A 13,771-nucleotide genomic window follows, 5' to 3' on the forward strand; every position below is an offset into this window, starting at 1 on the left:
TAAAGACTGTGGACAGTCAACTCAGTCTTTGAAATTTACATATTGAGGCCCTCCTGCTCGCTGACGTCCTCTCGGGCCCACCTACAGTACAGGCCAAAAGTTTGGACACACTTTCTCATTCAATGCGTTTCCTTTATTTTCATGACTATTTGGTACATTGTAGATTCTCACTGAAGGCATCAAAACTATGAATGAACACATAGGAATTATGTATTTAACAATAAAGTGTGAAATAACTCTAAATGTCTTATATTTTAGATTCCTCAAAGTAGCCACCCTTTGCTTTTTTGTTGTTAATAAAATATATAATAATAATATTAAATATAATGTGTTAATAATATGTTATTATATATATATATATAATATTATTATTATATATTTTATTAACTATTTTATTTTATTTTATTAACAAAAAAGCAAAGGGTGGCTACTTTGAGGAATCTAAAATATAAGACATATTTAGAGTTATTTCACACTTTTTTGTTAAGTACATCATTCCACATGTGTTCATTCATAGTTTTGATGCCTTCAGTGAGAACCTACAATGTAAATAGTCATGAAAACAAAGGAAACACATTGAATGAGAAGGTGTGTCCAAACTTTTGGCCTGTACTGTATGTCATAAACACTGACAGCTCACTACCACCCCCATGTGGAGGGAAATAACTAAACCAATTATGTTCGAAAAAAAGTCTATGTTAATTACATGTTCTATGTACACAGCAATGACAATGACAGAACAACATAGGTCAACATGCTTTATTCACAAGTGATGAGGCCACACCAGGCAAATGAAAATCTCTTTCACAGAGTATTCAACATGCACAACATAATTATATTTATTATAATAATAATAAAGCCAACTCATTATTGTTTCAGTAAAAAGAACCGTAATTTCCTCTGAGCTTGTGTTCCAACACCATGGACAGGGTCTTAGTTAGCTTTCAGTCTCTTATTTCCTATGTCCTGCGACACTTCCTCCTGCTCTCGTTTGGCACCTTTGCCCGTCTCACCCGCGTCTGGTGTCTTCTTCTGCTCCACGTTGATCTCGGCGCTCGCTTCTTTCATCTGTCTAAGCTCCCTCCTCTCTCTCCTCACCTCCATTTCACCAATCTCCTCTGCAAACAGGGCTTTGAGGGAGGGGATAAGTCTGGGGAGGATTCTGAAGTCCCCAAAGCGCATCTGAGGGAGGAGACAGAGGGAAGGTCAACAAGTTGCACAGCTTTAAAATACTCCACCTCCACAGAGGCGGCTAAAGCGTCTGGTTTAAAGGTTACACTTTGTGTCTGGATACAAACTAATGTTGGCCCAGGCCTCTTGGCATGTGGAGTCACCTCATTGAACTAGGGGTGGGTCAATGGGTGTGCATTTTTTTAACTGAGCAAGTCATATGGCGAAATGATCACAATTGAAGGAAATAATCTTACTAGACTTGTGTTGTTTAAACTAAAGAATATAAATATACAGGCAAATATATTATATTATTTTTATTATTATTGTTAAGATTCTTATATAAATATACAGGTCATTCTTTACATATTCTCACTCACCCTCATATGGTCAAAAGATATTCCCACTCGTTCATTGAAGTCCTCACTGAAGAGGGGTATCTTGGCGTAGCGCTGGCTGAAGTGGTTGAGCATGATGAACTCTGCATTCATCTTCATGCCAATACCAATGGCCTGGGACGTTGTGCTATCGTTTCAAAGGGTAAACAGAGAGGCATGTTACACAGGCTCTATTCCAACAGGAAACACCACACTTGACTGTTATCGTTTCTCTGAAGGCAGCCACCGTCTTTGCCTCCAGAAGTAAACATTTCACTCAAGAATGCCAGCTAGTTAGAATGACCCGGAAACAATTAATGGCATCTCAAGAGCTCATTGAGTTTCTTTGTCAGCTGAAAAAGGCCCTGGTCCATTGCTTTCTTAACTTTCCTTAATGCAAAAGCCATTTTCGTTGCAGGAACTTTGCATTAGTCATTTAAATTCACACGATCATAGCCATTGTTGCCTAATAGAACAATGCAGTCCCTAGGTAGACAGTACACTACACCATATTCACAGTTAGATACTTGCCTGTGCCTTTTCTCGACAGCCTCTTCCTCCAATCCGTCTTCTAATGTCGCTTCATGAATAAGTAATGTTGCATTCTTTCCTTTGAAAAGCGAATCACAGACATGAATCACACAACTGCTGCGTGGCCAAGCACTCGCAGGCTCTTCCTGTCCCACAGGAAATCAATCACCTAGGCTGTGTAATAAACCATCACGCGCCTCTGTTTGTCTGGCAAGCAAAGCCATCTATAATGAACAGGCATGGGATATACCCACAGTCTCTGGGAAGCTTCGCTTGGATAACGTCCAGTCGAGCAATTTAAAAAGAGTCAATGAAGTGGGCTCCCACAGGAACTATTAGGAGGGCCTTGTGATTCATAGCGAGCTTTGAAAGCGATCGAAGGCATTAATAAATATCTGATAAATAATGTTAGACAGCCACTGCATCATACACATGGTTGAGATGTTCTGATCAGACAGGAAACCTTCAAAGTCAATTTACACTCAGCAATTTCAACAACAACTTTGTATTACTGGGGGGGAGACAATAAATTATCAAACTTGTTGGAGTTTGCAAACGTGCCAAGAGTTGCAAGACAGCTATCGAGTGACTTAGTTTCACATCTTAGACATTTGTTTCCCTACAATGTCCGAACATTAACGTCTACTCATCCTTGATAGGGAACACCACACAGGCATCCACATGAGGCTAATAATCATGTGGTGTGTTAGCAGCTTAAGCTGTACAGACCCATCTGCGCCAGGGCTTCACAGGGCATGGTGTCCCCCGAGAAGACCAGCTGCCAGCCAGACTGGTGAGTGATGCTGCAGGCAAAGGCATTCTTACAGTGGCGCACAGTGCAGGTCTGGAACTGAGAGAGAACAGAAGGGGAAGGAAGGTTATTTTAAGCTTTGATGACAGACAATAATTGGTCATTGGGATGTTTAATTAACAAAAAACAAACCCCCAAAAATATTCCTTCTAGCACAACGACTGCCAATGGCCCCTGGCCTAAGCAGAGATGACTTTTTCCTGCTGTGACTGGTGGATAGATGATTCACTTATTTTTATTTGTTGTAAGTCGCTTTGGAATAAGGCGTCTGCTAAATGCCAAACATGTAAATGTAAAAATGTAAAAATGAAAAAACAAAACAAAACGAAAAAACAGGATATCCATTTCAAGTCTCAACATACCTTTTCCAAATCTGATTTCTTCAGCATCGCTTGAATGAATGACTTGGTTTTGTACTTGGGTATCTCAGCCCCCTCGCACAAGGCTCTGTTCGGGACAAAGCTGTAAGAGAGAACAGATGTTTTAAGACAGACAATGTCACATCTCTACAGGGAAATAACACAATAAAGTGGTGATGTTGCTGGATTTTATATACATTTCCAGTAGTGCATCAAACTCCTCATGAAGCATCTAGCACCTTAAGTTCTGCAACAAGTACAAAATAATCCTGCATGATGACATGCACATGATAGGTAGGTGTGTAGGTGTCTAACTGGACGATGACAGGAGAAAAAAGCTTTTTGATTGATACAGTATACAGCCCCCACACCCAGTCTCTCCTCACATACTTGACATGGCTGAGGATCTCTTGACAGTGGTTGTGGTACTGGTTGAGCCAGGTCATCATCTGGAGAGGGGCCACCAGATAGATGGGAGTGAACGCCTTCCCAAGAGTTGTCTGAAGGGCAAACAGACGAGGATGACCATTAGCAATGAACCCATTACATACAAGTGTGTCACATGCTTCCTTAAGGACATTGTTGTGGTATATCATTTTGTCACAATGCATTCTGGGTATTTCTTGATGCTGAGAAGAATCTCAAAAAGCAGAAACTACTGACCAAGGCTTTTTCCCTCTGATACAGCAAATTCAACAAGCCCTGGAAAACAAACACAATGGACACATTTTAAGTTATGATTATTGTTTCATCATAACAACTTAATTAACATAGGTATGCATGATCCCCCTTACAGTGTGATGGTCAGCATGCATGTGTGAGATGATCTCATCTACACTGTCTCCATAGTGTCGGCAGAGTTGACCAAAGGTACCTTCTCCACAGTCCAGCAGCACTGACTGACAGGGGCTAGAGAACAGAGGGTACTTCGTCAACCAACCAACTTTTACACACACAGACACCTTCTCAGCTGCCCCAGAACACACACACACACACACACACACACACACACACACACACACACACACACACACACACACACACACACACACACACACACACACACACACACACACACACACACACACACACACACACACACACACACACACACACACACACACACACACACACACACACACACACACACACACACACACACACACACACACACACACACACACACACACACACACACACACACACACACACACACACACACACACACACACACACACACACACACACACACACACACACACACACACACACACACACACACACACACACACACACACACACACACACACACACACACACACACACACACACACACACACACACACACACACACACACACACACACACACACACACACACACACACACACACACACACACACACACACACACACACACACACACACACACACACACACACACACACACACACACACACACACACACACACACACACACACACACACACACACACACACACACACACACACACACACACACACACACACACACACACACACACACACACACACACACACACACACACACACACACACACACACACACACACACACACACACACACACACACACACACACCTTCTCAGCTGCCCCAGAATAGACAGTAGCATCTCACTGATGAGTTTGTAAGAGCAAATCTGAGACCCATACCTGACGTTAACCAACGTGCCACTGACGTTCCTGATCTTCATAGGAAGTGCAGATCCAGTTCCTAAGAAGACCACCTCAGGGTGTTTGTCAGCTCGCCCTGTGAAAAAGCACCTACATAAACCATATGCACCACATGTTCTATGCCACTCTGAAATGAAGAGCGACTGTATGAAAGTCAACGGGGAAAAAAGATGACTAAAAGAAAACTAAACCCTTGTTAGAGATTTGGACAATTTAATTCATTTAAATTAAAGACAATGTCAGGAAAATGACAGAAGTCAGTGTGGGGGGTGGGGGGGTTGGACTGATCTCCCTATGACAGTGGTTATCAAACCTCTCCTCGGGGACCACCAGCCGTTCCACATATTTGATCTGTTCCACCATAATTGCTTTGCACTTGATTAGTTGAATCAGGTGTGCTGGTGGTGGAACAGATCAAATATGTGGAACGGCTGGTGGTCCCCGAGGAGAGGTTTGAGAACCACTGCCCTATGACTACCCTATGTACCAGAGGAGGCCTCACCAGACTGCACTGCGGCATCAGTGGCACGGAACTGCTTGCAGACCTCCACTTCTTGGAGAAAGTTAGAGACCTCTGCAGCCTCTTTCACAAACTCTTCGGTGTCACAAGCAGGGATGGCATCTCTAACAAATGAGAAACACAACAGCGAACACAGCACTGTTCACACGCCGCTGAGAATAGCAGGGATTCTTACTTGGTCATTTGACTCAAGATTCTCACTGTTTTGGCATCTAAAGAGGAGGGAATGACAAAACAATGCTTCTATGTCTATTAGGCGAGAGAAAAACAATGGTTGAAAGTAGTGTTCCCTCTGGAACTGTTTTCAGTGACGAAGCAGACCTTTCATAACTGCAGACTAACGTCTGGTAGGATGGGGAGGGAAGGACAGACTAACCTTTGCCATTCAATCTTGGGCCTGAGCTCGAATTTCAACAGACACTCTGCCCTGACACTGGGGACACGCAGGGCAGCCTGTGCCTCCTTGAGAAGAACAACAGAAAGAGTCTGGGATTTAGCAAATCCAAGAGCAGAAAAGAAATGCAAGCTGTAAAAAGGACTCAAAGTCCATGCTCATCTCGATGTCAGAGGGGCTTCCTAATGACACATTTTTCAACACCACTTCAAGCTTTACCTTTGATTTATAGTGCTTGAGTTCAGGAAATATCTCTGGATGAATCAAATTTAGCTGAGCTTGAATCTTGTGGCTCCTGACGTTGTGAACCGTGGAAACTTGTTCATTCAGGATCAAGTGCTCTGTTGTGGATGGAAACCTAGAATACACACAAAACAGACATTAAACACACTTTTTTTCAGATCAAAGGGGCCAGGGAGAGAGAGGTGAATGTATATCCAACCAGTCTGTGGCTGAAATTAGTACCTCTCCATCCATTGCTGGTATTCCTCAGTTTTCAGTACGGACTCTGGTGTCATGTGGACCACTAAGGTAGCAGGGTCTTCGGTCCCTCCATTCTGGTACCTGCAGATGAGACACACCTCTCAAGTGGCTTTAATGTACTCAACTAATACACTATGAGGTTACTAATAATAGGCAGGATGGTTTACCAGAAGTTTAAGTCTGGTAAAATGTCCATGTTCTTCTTTATGAAAGCAGCTTCTGACACAGATCAACTCAACTGAGGCTGTTACCTGCTCAGCTGCTGATTGGTGGAGATGGGTTGAACAAACTCCTCAGAGGGACACTCAACCACAAGGAAGGCTGGCCCCTTGTAAGAAGGGGTGCACACCTCCTCAGGACGAATCTGCAGGACAACAACGACAACAACAATAACTGAAGGTTACATAAAACAAAATAATGTCGTCAGTCAACCGAACAACATGTTATTGTTCAGTTATACTCAGTGTTTCCTCTATATGCATTTATTCGTGGCGGGCCGCCACGAATGAATTTCCTCCGCCACTAATTGATTCAGACAGTCCACTTTGATTCAGGCTGCCCAGAAAGGCAGCGAGTTATTATGACCGGAGAACAGAAAAAAAGCAGATTGAAGCTAGATTTAGGCCGCTTCCAGACCAACATTTCGTTACGATTTAGGGCGTAGTTAGTTACAATATGTTACAATGTTGCAATTAACCTCGTCGTTTGTGTTCGCACTGCAATCGAGACTGAATCGCTCTCAACAGGCGCGCGGCGCGAGGCGACGCACTTTCAAAACAGTTTTGTGATTGGTCCGAATTTAGCGGGACATTTGGATTTCTCTCTTCGCCCGTCGCCGGTCCCTTTAATCCCGTTAACGTATCCTAATCGAAAATGCAACATCATCAGCGACGACTGTGGGTTATTGCATTTACTGCTGTTCTCTGGTTCATGTTCTTATACCAGTGCTCAGTATAGAGTATTTTAAATGAACATTCCTAATGTATGTCTCTGATGTTCAATGACGGTCAATTAAATCAGCCTATTTTGTGAAACAAATAATGTTCCCGCTAATGGGTTAACCGAGCATTCTCGCACCTAACGTGCAAGCACCTAGCTTCGAACTATTCATAGCAATATGCGCGGGGCAAAAAATAATCTATTGCCTCTAAAATCACCACAAACAGAACGGCGGAGGTACGGGTAAGCAGGGCTCATGTTGGTGTCCTCAAAGGTAAGAGTTGGTTTTCTTTAACTCAACTGATAGCATTACCTTGCTGTTGTTGTTTACCGAATGCTCCATCTGACTGTCACACTGTGATTTTACTTGTGTAAACAGTTAATGAGTAACGTTAGCCGGTTTTGTGCGTGTACTCTCATGTAGGCCTACTTCGTATTGATCTTTCTGTGTGTGTGTGTCATGCGCGTTCCCGCATGTTCCGCTGCAGCTGTAGGATATATTGGTATTTGATCACCTTCTATATAAAATCACCTGCTCGGCTTTAATGACTTAACCGCTATTTAAGAAATTATAATTGTTGCCACCCTCTAGTTTTTGGTGAATTTACGCGTTTTATGCGCGTGCACGCGGAAAAAAAATGTATGCGCTCCGCCACTAATGTGAAAAATCCTGGAGGAAACACTGATACTGATTAAGTATATCCAGTTATACTGACTACGGTAAATGGACCAAAAACTAAACATTTGAGGTACCTCTTTGCCTTCGTAGGTCACACTTTTCCCATCCTTCAGTGCTGAAATGTACGGACCGATAGCAGCTGTGCCTCTGTGGAAAAGAAGTGTGATGAAATGAATGATGTGTATAACATGACTGAGCAGGCATAATAACTACATAAGTCTGTCTGTAAATACATACACAGGTAATCCAAGTTCTTTGGCTTTGAGAACCAAGAAATTCCCCTTCTTGGGGTGAACCTAAAATGAAGGACAACACTCAACATCAAAAGGGGGAATTCAACTTCCAAAGTAGGCAAAGTATTTGGTTAATATTCAGTTTCTTACCTTACAAACAAATGCAACAACCAAAGAAGTATCCCTTGTTGCTTTTGGTTTTCCATCTAAGATGCAAAAGATATGAATGAATGAATGAATGAATGGTCTTTATTGTCATTGATATAGTACAGGTACCAAACAACGAAATTTGGGAGGGGGGGCTCCCCTGGTGCTAGGAAAGAAAAGAAAAGAAAAAAAAAAGAAAAAAAAAAAAAAAAGAAGGGAAAGGAGCTGGTTTACATAAATAAAGGCTATGTACACTATCCACTATACTATACTGTACAAATAAAACACTGTGCTGTACTCTATGCTATGCTATACCTATTCTAACATTTCCTATTCTCTGCAACCTTATGTACCCTAGGGTTGTCATATTGCACATAGTGTTATTGCACATTCATTTAAAGTGTCGCAGTTTGCAGGCTTGAAATGTACACATGTGTGCCTCAGCACTACACCTGATTTTCAATCCAGCAGCTGCCATCAATCCGTCCAGACTGTCCAGGGCCCAGAACCTAGGTCTTTGCTGTGTTCAGGGCCTGGATGGCCCTGGGGTAGAAGCTGAGCTTCAGTCTGTTTGTCCTTGCGAACATGGTCCTGTACCACCTGTTCGAGGGCATATACATGCAGCATAAGCTTGTGGTAGTGTGCTGAGGCAACACCAGACAAATGCTGCCTTGTGGGGCTCAGAAACCTAGAACTAAATAGTTAGACAATGGTTTAAAACAACTGTCCTCCCTGAAGTGCCACCTATTCACATTTGAAACTCAATGGTCACCAGCCTTATGGCAAAAACGTAAAAATGAGTCATGCAAATAAGGGTTAAAAGGTTCCTAACAGAGCCGGTGTAGGTACAGAATTTGAACGGTTGTCGGAATTTGACTGGGGTCCTGCCATTACTGATACGCATCACCGTATGATTGGCTGTGATGACGTTACACATTATGATTGGCTGCAGAGCTGTAAACGGAAGCCTAACAGGTTACAGGAGTGGGCTAGTTTGCTAACGTCGTTAGGGTTAAGGTTAGGGTTAGGGTTAAGGTTAGGGTTGAGTTCACATTGACATTGTTTGCTAACGTTAGCAAACTAGCCCGCTCCTGTAACCCAGATGGCTTCTCAGGGCTGCCAAGTCTCACGCAATTACCGTGAGACACACGCATTTCAACCAGTTCTCACGCTCTCACGCCGCAACTCTATTTCTCACGGCGAGAAATAACAATTTGTTTTACGGGACTTTTATTTTTTAAATTCCTTGAAAGAAAGCTACTGGACATGAGTTTCGTGATGTCCTCTTTCTGCACTCGCGTTATTATGCTTGCGCGTGCGCAGTCGGAGCGGGAGACGAGCGTTGCATCTGTGTTCACTGCAGCATGAAGCGGACGGCCAAAACGGTAGGTACATCTCACCTCATTCGAATTAGAATCCAGGTTCTTGATTAAAAATTGAATCACTTAACTGCTTGCGAGGTAATTGATACTGTGAGCTCGTAATTGTAAAACTAAAACTGTGAGCAGTGAGCTCGTAAAAGGATATTTAGCGAAGTACGATGTTGGCCCTGGTGGTGGGTGGGGGGGGGCGATGTTTCAGACCAGACGGATTTTCTTGTGCTTTTTATGTCATGTTTAGTTGTAAAAACTACCTCAAATCAGCACTTCTGATTTTGAATCATCATTGCATTTTGTCTGTTTAAAGATGTCATCGAAGCAGAAAGCAGGGAGCAGTAAGCAGGCAGACCTGCTTGGGCAGCGAAGGGTCAGCCCCCTTCCAAAAAGGTTGCCAGGTCAGAGGAGACAGAGGAATGGGACTGATGTGATGGGAGATACTTAAAGAAGGGTATTGCAGTTAGCTATTGTGGTTGTTGATGATTGTAAATGAACTCTGTAAACAAACTCTTGTAAACAAACACAAATATTTTTTATTTTAAACTTACCTGTTCTAAAGTAATTGATAGTTGTATTGTTATTGTGTCTCTGGCAGGAGAAAAGCTGAATATCGGCTTTACTACTCGAGCTACGCTCAACAGGCTCCTTGATGCAGGAGACATTACACCGCAGCAAGTGGAGAGGTTCCAACAGGCAGCACTGGCATTTCTTTTGAGGGCTGTGGAGTATGCCATGGAGAAACTACCCCTGCGAGAGCCCCTGCTCAAACATGCCATGTTTGTTGACGTCCAGCAGAGGACAGAGTGTGGTGTGGAAGATGCCTTGTACTTTGTTGACAGGTTAGGGTTGACAAGTTCTGATCATTTTGAATAGATTGTTAAGTTTGATAATCACATCTGAAAAACAAACCCTGCTGTTCCAGCTGCTGCTATAACTATATCTGATCAGTGCACATTGTGTTCTTTTTAGATTGGCTGAACTTCTCCCGTACCACGGACCTCAAGAGCATGACAGACTCAGCGAGGAGTTTCTGGATTACCAGTTCATGGACATTCCCATGCCACCAGACCCAGCCACATTCGACGTTGAGAGCTTTTGGGGGAACATGGCATCAGAGAAGAATAAGGTAATAATTATTCTGCACCCTTTGACATACTACACATTGACTTAATCAACTTGCTGCATAAGAAAATCCTTGAGTAATTAGGCTTCCTATGTACATTTTTCTAAGGTGAACGGGATGAGCAGATTTGGGAGGCTCTCTCATATTGCCAAATTGGTTTTGGTACTTCCGCATTCAAATGCTGATGCAGAACGAGTGTTCTCCGTGGTGGGGCTGAACAAAACCAAAACCCGTAACAGTCTGGCTCTTGATGGAACCCTTTCATCCATCATGACGGTGAAGATGGCTGGCCTCGAGCCAGAATGTTTCAAGTGGGAGCCCCCTACCTCTGTTATTAAGGCATCAAAATCTGCCACAAACACCTACAACACAGAGTTATGAACACCGCTTGTAAGGGTTGGGGTTGTTGTACTGCATAAGATGTTGTAACTTTATAGGTCACATGGTTGATTGACAGTTAAAAGAGTGATTAATATGTTACATGGTTGATTGACAGTTAAGAGTTATTCTGATGTTACATGATTTATTTATTTATAGATAGATGATAATACATATAATATATTTTTATTACTGTCTGAATTTGTCTTGTTTTATACAATTTTCCAATTGTTTTCATTTCTTGTGCTGGTTTATTATGACAATAATAATAATAATAATTGGGTGGGAGAGAGGGGCCGCTGCTGCCAAACGTGCTCAGTTTTGCGTCGCTCCACCGGCAAAAAATCTCACTCCAAAGTTTTGGTGAAACTTGGCAGCCCTGTTCTGTTTACGGCTCTGCAGCCAATCATAATGTGTTACATCATCACAGCCAATCACACAGTGATACGACATCAGTAATGGCAGGACCCCGATCAAATTTCGACAACCGTTCAAATTCTGTACCTACACCGGTATGCTCCCTGCCTCACCTGGACTGGCTGAGCGCTCCCTCCTGCTGTCAGAGTGGGTATCCTCAGCGTCCTCCGGCGTCCACAGCTCCCTCCTCTGGGAGTAAGGGGGACTGCTCGGGGAGCTGCTCCTCCCTGGGCCAGGGGAGTGCTGTGGGCCATCCCTTCGAAGCTGGGCTAGGGTGGAAGGAGGATCAACATTTCTTCAGCAAGATAACATCAAATCATATTGTCAGTCTTAAACCGCACCACTAATAGAATAAACAATGTGAAATATGAAGATATGAAAAGAGCTTACCAAATATGGGTACTTGGTTAACAGTCATCGTGTCATCTGTGTACTGTTTCTCAGTGTAGGGTCGAACAGCTGCAGGGACACAATATGAAGAAAGTCAATAAAAATGTTTCTTCACAACAAAACCTGAAAATGACTCGAGCAACCTTTGTTTCATATAATTACATTTCAAGTACGCTACAGACCCAGTTGTAAAACATACAAAAGACCTACGCTAAAATAACCTATTCATGCATGAGTAATAGCCTATGAAGTTCTGAATACCTAGCTTGATGTCATCCAGTGGTCCCGAGAATACTTTGATGGCACTCACATATTTCTCCTTAATAATGAGGGGACATGAAACATTATAGACAGTGATCATACCCAACAATCAATGACCATATAATACTGTACATAAACTAACATGATTGCAGAAAACACATTTGGAACATTTCCGAATGGGAAATTCATGTAATCCATCTTCAGCTGCACGTATTAACAGAGATTCACCATGATACAGCATTTTAGAATGAAATGCTTGTTTACTATAATGGCATTCACTCACTCACCAGCTGTGGTGGTCCAGAGAGGACACACTCTGGGACACCAGTGTCTTTCAGTGTTAATATCATCCCTGCACCAGAGAGCATACAAAATATGACACGAGTTAGACGTGATGATTACAAAGAGCAGAATCTGTGTGCTTCTAAACTGTTTACAGGTCGACAGGCTTGTCATGTTGACACAGTTACACTTAACTGTACCTGATAAGCCCCCAACATTCTCCCAACTCATTCTAGTGAGGAAGATATTGTCCAAGCGAGCAGCTTTTAACCTGACAAAAGCAACACATTTGGTTTAGTTTCTTATTTAGCTGTCATTGAGGATTTTATTTTTTATTTGTTTATGTGATGTCGGCCTATTGGCAGGCCAAACAACTTACTTGTGTTCTTGCATCAGCCTCTGTGTTCCCTCACCACAGTTGAAAAGGTACCTGCCAGAAAGGAGGGCAAGGTAAACATGCAGCAAGAAAGTGACAGTATTTGGCTCTCTGTCATCAGATTCTCAGGCAGGTTTATTTACCTATTGAAATCGGAGAAGACATAAAGTGATGCGCCATTATCTCTGCTCCCTGCACCAACGACCTGCACATAGACAGTAGCTGGTCCATGCACTTCTCCACGTTTCCTCTGCTCTTTAGACTTCACGTGGCGTAATGTCTCTTTGGGTCTGGATTTCCTTGAGCCTTGATTATGGTTGCCTGTTATGTTCGTAGCCATTGTGCCTAGAAACTGGAAAATAGTCCGGTGAAAAGGATAGTCACTGCATGAGTTGCTTCGAGGGCGACCAGTAAATGTGTGTCTCACAAATGGCCATGCAGTGGATTTCAAGTTGAGGGACACTGTATTCATAATAGACATTCGGTTTACTAGGACAACGCGTTGTAGTTACATGTCGTGGAGCACACAAAAAAATGCGGAGAAATATTTAATGAGATCTCTAAAATATAACTTTACCTAACAGTACACATCCAGCCAAGAGTTTAGAGGTTGACACATGTGAATTTCCTTCCGGCGTTGAATGATGACGTTGCATCATGCTCTCATTCATTGGCGTAGAAGGCCATTCCTTAAACCAATGAACCAATCACATCAAGGCTGTCGTTGAGGTAGTCAACCTTGTAGGTCTTGTGTTTTCATTAAATAATACCAAATACATAAAATGTCTAACATTAATCTTGTGAATACTACAGT

General features: G+C 42.7%; 1 protein-coding gene across 3 annotated transcripts; it reads right to left on the reverse strand.

Annotated features, from left to right (window-relative positions):
* Window positions 1–429: 429 nt before the first annotated feature.
* On the reverse strand, window positions 430–13,584 carry elac2 (elaC ribonuclease Z 2). 3 transcript variants are annotated; one of them, XM_080524747.1, is made up of 25 exons: window positions 13,535–13,584; window positions 13,101–13,309; window positions 12,961–13,011; window positions 12,782–12,852; window positions 12,587–12,651; window positions 12,300–12,357; window positions 12,039–12,107; window positions 11,762–11,917; window positions 8,358–8,413; window positions 8,212–8,270; window positions 8,049–8,121; window positions 6,608–6,720; window positions 6,339–6,437; window positions 6,093–6,231; window positions 5,856–5,941; window positions 5,462–5,583; window positions 4,939–5,035; window positions 4,043–4,157; window positions 3,912–3,950; window positions 3,639–3,748; window positions 3,252–3,351; window positions 2,808–2,928; window positions 2,079–2,157; window positions 1,551–1,695; window positions 430–1,182 (listed from the first exon to the last, which is right to left on the reverse strand). In XM_080524747.1, the coding sequence occupies exons 2-25, from the start codon at window positions 13,295–13,297 to the stop codon at window positions 934–936; spliced, it is 2,469 nt and encodes an 822-aa protein (XP_080380873.1). In that variant the 5' UTR covers window positions 13,298–13,309; window positions 13,535–13,584; the 3' UTR covers window positions 430–933. The 3 variants fall into 3 exon arrangements, 2 of the variants coding, with proteins under 2 accessions (XP_080380873.1, XP_080380872.1); XM_080524746.1 differs by lacking the exon at window positions 13,535–13,584 and having other exon boundaries at window positions 13,101–13,498; XR_013937313.1 differs by lacking the exons at window positions 430–1,182; window positions 13,535–13,584 and having other exon boundaries at window positions 1,670–1,695; window positions 2,904–2,928; window positions 13,101–13,498.
* Window positions 13,585–13,771: the final 187 nt, after the last annotated feature.

Source organism: Nansenia antarctica (genome assembly GCF_963989245.1).
Source record: "Nansenia antarctica genome assembly, chromosome: 2".
Classification (NCBI taxonomy): domain Eukaryota; kingdom Metazoa; phylum Chordata; class Actinopteri; order Argentiniformes; family Microstomatidae; genus Nansenia; species Nansenia antarctica.

Excerpts from the sequence above, each read along its gene's own strand:
- elac2 (XM_080524746.1), bottom strand. The coding sequence starts at position 13,438 with ATGTCTATTATGAATACAGTGTCCCTCAACTTGAAATCCACTGCATGG. Across the intron at positions 13,012-13,100 it reads GTCTTCTCCGATTTCAATAG|GTACCTTTTCAACTGTGGTG; the intron begins GTAAATAAACCT and ends CCTTTCTGGCAG. Across the intron at positions 12,853-12,960 it reads AGGCTGATGCAAGAACACAA|GTTAAAAGCTGCTCGCTTGG; the intron begins GTAAGTTGTTTG and ends TGCTTTTGTCAG.